This window comes from Ipomoea triloba, chromosome 8 (assembly GCF_003576645.1).
Source record: "Ipomoea triloba cultivar NCNSP0323 chromosome 8, ASM357664v1".
Lineage (NCBI taxonomy): Eukaryota > Viridiplantae > Streptophyta > Magnoliopsida > Solanales > Convolvulaceae > Ipomoea > Ipomoea triloba.
The window spans coordinates 4,363,627-4,370,686 of NC_044923.1; the positions used below are offsets into that span (position 1 = coordinate 4,363,627).

The 7,060-nt window shown below is 30.5% G+C and overlaps 1 protein-coding gene across 1 annotated transcript in view; it reads right to left on the reverse strand.

Moving 5' to 3' along the window:
• The window catches only part of LOC116027716 (serine carboxypeptidase-like 13), a 14,298-nt gene extending 11,876 nt beyond the window's left edge, over positions 1-2,422 (reverse strand). The window contains exons 1-3 of the mRNA XM_031269437.1: positions 2,273-2,422; positions 2,027-2,172; positions 907-983 (exon numbers count right to left, since the gene is read on the reverse strand). Of these exons, the coding sequence (XP_031125297.1) occupies positions 907-983; positions 2,027-2,172; positions 2,273-2,421 (372 nt within the window). The 5' untranslated portion in view covers position 2,422. The remainder of the gene's footprint in view (positions 1-906; positions 984-2,026; positions 2,173-2,272) is intronic.
• Between the last annotated feature and the right edge of the window lie 4,638 nt (positions 2,423-7,060).

The following is a 7,060-nucleotide window of genomic DNA, read 5'->3' on the forward strand; positions in this document are numbered from 1 at the left end:
TATATATATATATATATATATATATATATATATATATATATATATATATATATATATATATATATATATATATATATATCGTTAGGGCTATCAAATTGGGCCGAAACACGTAAAAGAACAGGTCTAACGGGTTTGTCCCACAACTCGTGTAGGTAGCATGCGAGCCAACACACACACACACACATACATAGTGAAAAACCCGTAACTCGTGTAGGTAGCCTGCGAGCCAACACACACACACACACACACATATAGTGAAGATGCTCATTCTTTTTTTGAGTATTATTAACTCTGTTACAATGTAGTATCTGTTCATAGCTACTTTCTCATGCTTTGATCATTGCAAAAGTGAAGAATATTTAATGAATATAAAGCCAAATGCAACACATTTTTTGAGAAAGGAATATTAAATTTGCCTTCAATGCCTTTGCTTTTATTAATCGAGGGAATTGGAAGCTTTATGAGGTTGATTTTTTGGACAAAGTTTTTTAATTTTTTTAGGAAAAAAAAAAGGTGTCAGCCCGCAGGCCAACCCTCGAGGCCGCGACCCGTCTAGGACGAGTTAGGGTCACACAGTTCTTAGCCCGTGGGCTTGGGCGACCTGACCCACAAAAGTCAACGAAACATTAGGGCTTCGGTGGGGTGGATCGACTCGCTTTGACAGTCCTATTCTCGTCGCACATCTTTTATTAATTTCACTTGAGGAAATTAAGAAGTTGGGAGTATAAGGAAAATGATATATATATGTACTTTCATTACAAATTTTATTGGGTAAATAAAAGTAAATGAATAAAAATAGTGACCTACTTTGTTATTTAAATCAATCAAAAGATAATACTTCAGCATGAAATAAAAAGTGAGAGTAAATGTAGTATTATTATTCAGAATATAATTGTTGAGATTCACCTTTGTCCATGAAAAAGGATTCAATGATAAAGTGGGCAGGCTGCCATTGTAGTCTACTGCATCAACACTCAGCGGCCCTGCACGGTTCACTCAAGCACCATCATTGGGCTCACAAATCAAACTTAACTAATCAAAAAGAGAAAAGAAAATATTATATGTACTCATTTCTTATTCTGAATTTTTGCTCTTTCTCACAAATCCTTAATGTAAATATTTTTTTGGAATCCACATAATGAAAATATCTCATCATTATTTGTCACATCATGAAATAAAAGTGAAAGTAGAATTTGAAAGTACATGTACCATCATAGAGTAAAAGTGGTGGTGTAAAATTTGAGACTACAGGAAGCAGAATCTAATCAAAAATGGATTTTTCTTTTGTTAGAACAAAGTGTTGTGAGTAAGTCAAAACTATGAGCCACCTCATACCACATTTATTATTTATACCAACCAAGCTATTTACTCATAAATGGATTTTTTTTTTGAAATATTAAAAATTCTTTATATGATATTATCATTTCAACTTTCTCAAATATTTTAGCCTAAAGAATCTAAGATCTCACTACCCTATTCAAATCTATAACCACACATTTGAAATGATAATCATGATCATCACATTGTAAGATTTTCCCTAATAATATATATATTATATATTATATATTAGGACCTTAATTGTACTAAATAACTAGTAGCAACTAGACTTTGCCTATATAAACCTGTATTGATGGGATACAGGACAAGCATTGTATAGCACATACAGTTCCCGGTACTCATACAACTCAGTAGACACCAGTATACCATCTAGGGTTCTAAGTCAAGTATGAGACAAATATGGCTGACGATCTACCGTTTAAGAGGCATTATTACATCAACTGTGGCTGGAGATCAACATTGATTCCGCTATTACGAGGTCAGGTTTCTTGTAAATCATTCTATATAGTTAGATTATTTATATCTAACACACATTACATAGTACTGACAATTAGAAATAGATTTAAACATTTTTTTTAAGTACTATTAACTATATTACAGCTTAGTATCAGCTTACTAAATCGATTTTTCTTTTTGAAATCTACTAAATCGATTTAAACATGAAAAAACATTATATTTGACATCTCACCGATATCGTAAACAACTCCGAACCAGGAAGAGCAACCTGGGCCGCCAGAGATCCAAAGGAAAAGAGGGTCTTCTTCTGGATTTGATTCAGTCTTGATAAAATAGTAGAAAAGTTGGACCTCTTCTGATTCACCCACGCCTATATACCTGCAAAAGAAGTAAATTCAGTTCATCAATCTTCTACATACCTTAGTTTAATTAGTAATTAAATGTTTATAAGATAGAATATATGCAAATTAAAACTCACCCGGTTTCTAGGTGAAATGGGAGTGGCCCTTCAAATCCAGGAAGCGACTTAACTATGGAGCCGCCTGCATACAATTCTGGAGAAAGATGCAGAAGAAGAAGAAGAAGGAGGGGGAGAAATGTGTGGCAATTGCAGAGTGTATATTTCATGGTGGCTTTCTACTTTTTGGTGGAGGATAAGGTTGACTATATATTGATTCTGTTAGAATGCAGTATCTGTTCATAACTAATTTCTCAACATGCTGAAGCACAAAGAGTCAATATCGCCTCCACTGCGGTTCAAACTCACCCACTTTCATATGGGAGTGTAACCGAATGTCACTAGATCACTCGGTCTTGGCTTATGCTATATATTCTTTTGATCCTCGAGGTTTATAATAATAATAAGGAAAAATTGTAATTTACCATAATATGTCAATTATTTGTGACTCTTGAATTATTAGCAGTGTAAATGTCATTGGCAAAGATCGTAGTACGTTTTATCCTGGGAAACCTAAACCGCAACGCTCTAGCACTCCGGGAGACGGTAAATAAGGTTTTAAGGACAGTGGCAACACGACTCGTGCCTCCAACTACCCCGAGATCGTTTGGTTTTCATCTCTTTGGCGGATCCAGGTTTATTCAACTTGTTGTGGGTTAATTTTTCTGGTTATTTATTTTTGTATTTTTCTATTTTCTAGTGATTTTCGAGAATTATTTCGCTACAATTAACTGGTAGGACATATATTTTTTGCTATTAAGTCTTGGAGTTGAAATATGTTGGTACAAAAATTATGATTTTATGTACTTTGCCATATGTTTATATTGATAAATGAAGGGAAGAAATATGATTTTGATGTGATTAAACAATTATGATGAATAAAGAATTATGCATGAAGTAAAGAAAAGAGTGAAATGTGATAAAAAAGCAAATGAGGAAATCTGAAGGCAAATGTGGACGTGGCACAACAAAAAGAGAAACAAAAATGCAATACGTGTGTGAAGTGGGAATGGGAATTATGCATGCATAATATGTATGTGGCACAAAATGAAAGAAAGTGGAAAATACAATGCATACATGATATGAATGTGTGTGTATGTGGCACAAAATGAGGAAATGAAATGCATGGCACAGAGAATATAAAATGGGTTATGCAAATGATATTAAGTGAGAAAATTTTTGGGCGTGGCTTCGCAAATTAGGAGATGTCCTCTATCTGCGTTATCAAATTTAGCTGTGTATTTATTTTAGCACTTCCTTTATTGTTTAATATTGTGATATGTATCTGCATTACATGCATAATTTCAAAATACAATTTAAGAAAAATAACAATAAGTTTTAATAGAAAATTAATTGGACCAATAATTTGAATATTAAAAATGATACTCCGAAATATTTATAATACATAACTTAAATTTATTATTATCATAAAACTCAAGAACTACAAATGTTATTATTATTATTATTATGTTATTTTGATAATACATGTTTTAATTTTGAGAATCGCATCAAATAATACTCTTGTGTGGTGTATAAGGCGTCTAAATTAATGTGCTATTTATGCGCAAATTATATTGTGGACCGTGGTCCACAATGCATTGTTGACCATGATCATAGCTGATACTGCAGTTGTGTTGAACGGATATTGCAGTTATGTTGAAAAGATACTGCAGTTGTGTTGAAAGGAAACTGCAGTTGCACGGAACAGAGGCCATTCATCCGTTCAACACAACTGCAGTTTCAGATAGATGACACGGTCTCTATTCTGCGCAACTGCAGTTCCCTTTCAACACAACTGCAGTATCCTTTTAATACAACTGTAGTATCTGTTCAACAAGTATCAACCCTAACCCATAGTCCACAGTATAACGACTGCTATTTATGTGGCCAGCGCCCCCAGCGGCATTATTAATTTTTGGCTATCATTTTACTTTTTCTTGTGAAGCGACATCTCTTAATTGTTATGGGGACCTTGTCTGCTCTCTATTTGTTACTTTTCTCTCCTTTTTTGTGATTTGAAATTCCCTACAGAAGTTTTTTTTTTTTTTTTTTTGCCAAGTTTTTCAACTGAGTTAGACGGGGGAGGTGAAAAAAGAGAAGAAAATTGAATTATTGTTAGATATGATTTTTTGTGAAATCCATCTAAGGGATAAAATAAAATTATACTTAAAGTCGCACACGCGCTCTGCAGGCAAGTGCATTGATGAAAAAAAAAAAAAAAAAGAAAGAAAAAAAAAAAAGAAAACTAGAACCTACTTTTTAATAACCAATCAAACATGCCACACTATTAAGAAGTAAAAAAGGGGAAGTGTATAGTATATGCAGTATATTTATATATTAAAGAAAAGTTAATTTCAAATGTAGTTATCTAACTACTAACTATCACTCATTTTTTAATTTTAATTCTTGACTATTTTAATTTTACTCCTTAACTTTTAAAGTTATCATTTAGTATTTGATTATTGAATTTTTTCTAATTGTAATTCAGTGTAATTTTTTTCATATGTAAAATGTTAAAATTGATGATGAAATTAGGGTTGCTAGAATTAGAAAATTAGGGGGCTGTTTACTAACTGGAAAATTTCTCCAGTTTTTTAAAATTTTGAAAAATTAGAGAACAGAATACAGAAAACATGTTTACTAAGCACATTTTTCCATTTTGATAATAGGAAACAATTTTTCAATTTTCTGGAAAACTGAAACACTATTAAAACTGTTTTCTAAATGGAAAACAGAGTCATCTATTATCTATTAGACTATATGTCACTATAACCACATTCTCACCATTATCTACTTACATATTTATTCATTACTATGATTACATTCATTATCATCTTCTTTTACTTATCATCATTTTCTATCTTTTTTACTTGTATTACTTATTTAAACATAACTTATTTGCTTATGCTTAAAATTATACATCATTCACATTATCAAAATTAAATATTTGAAATGTATCACGTTCTATATTTTGATTGAACTCAATTGATTATTGGTTCGGATATTTTTAATTATGAGTGTTAATAACACGTTTTCTAAACAGAAAACAGAGAATGGAAAACAGAAAATAAAAAATGAAAAATGAAAAATTAGAAAACAAAAAACAAAAAAACAGTTTTCTGTTACTAAACAGGCCCTAGGGTTTTGTTTCATATGTGTGAGAAACAATTGGCCCAATGATCATGCATGACTTTCTACACTCAATATTAACAATTCACACAAGGAAAATCTAATAGTAAATTACAATTGTAAAGGATTCGGTACTCCATGATTAAATTTCGTAACTTTAAAAGTCAATAATTAAAATTGAAAATGAGTCAGATGACTAAATTTGAAATTTTATTATATTATGTAAAAATGATTAAGTCGTTGAACTATCTAAAAAATATAATTAACCATCTAAATTGTTATTAAAAAAGAAAACCTGTAATTAAAAATTCAAAAAAAAAAAAAAAAAAANTTTTTTTTTTTTTTTTTTTTTTTTTTTTTTTTTGGGGAAGGGGACATCATCATTTGTCTTCTTTGGTACCAAAATAGTTTTTGTACATTGGTTGTAATTGATTTAAATTTCAATATATAATCTTGTTTTTTTAAAAAACTCTAATTAACATGCATATCTTTTTTTTTCTCTCTCTCTTATTAAGAAAAAGGTAAAAACTTATGTAAGACTATCTTACAGATCCTTATTCGTTAGACGGGTTGGGTTGTAAACAACTGTATGTAAATATCACAATTTCAATTATAAACATTACAACTGTGAGCAAAGTTATGCTCCTTATGTTGTAATACTATGCACCATAAGGTGCAAAGTTATGCACATTATCTTGTAGTTGCTGTTGTTGGTTTTTTTTTTTTTTAATACTGATTTTAAATAATATTTTGATTTCCATCATCTTCGGCAATGTCAAATAAAAACTTTGGCAGAGAAGTAATGCGCCGGAGCTAAAGCAGCAAATTAGTAAACGAGTCTCTCTTTGGGATATATAGTTGGCACAAAGGGAATTAGTCTTTTTTTCATGTGGCATTTCTCATAGGAAGTTGTTGTTGATTGAATATCGCTCATTTGAAGTTTTCTTTGAAAAAACAAAATTCCTTCATTTCTGTGTACGTAGTTGATTAGTTGATCTAAATTAAATCAACGACTCATAATCTCCCTCTTGACATGATTTAGTATTTGATAATAAGGCAAGTTTTTTTTAAGGGGGTGTAATTTGATTCATCCATCTACGATGATCAGTGGCTAAAAAATGATGGAGTCAATATTATAAATATTAGTATAAAGGAATTAACTTAGGATTCCATATTTCAAAAAAAAAAAAACACTTAGGATTCCATATTTTCATGCATATATTTCTTTAATGTACCAAAAATATTAGAGCAAATATGTTCTTTTTGCAAACTAGCACCAATAACGATCCAATTACACATGAGACACTACTAAAAAAAAAAAAAAAAGAAGCAGACAAGAAATGAGACAAAAAAAAAATGACAAATCTATCCAAAAACGAATTAACAAAATTAGAGTAATTATTCTAACCAAAAGTAATATCTATTAGCTAATATCATACCAACTACAATAGTATTTATATAATTATTTTTAAAAAAGTGCAAATGAAACGTTAATTTTAATGCCAACTATAATAAATTTCTCCTATATAGTCTTTCACTAATGTACTTTGAATTACCTATTTAAATACAAATATTGGACATTATATTTATATTAACAATTTGCGTATCACTACTAGATTATTGTGATGAAAGTTTTGAATATATAGACGTCAACCACAACCAAGTTGGTCTGATGATTAG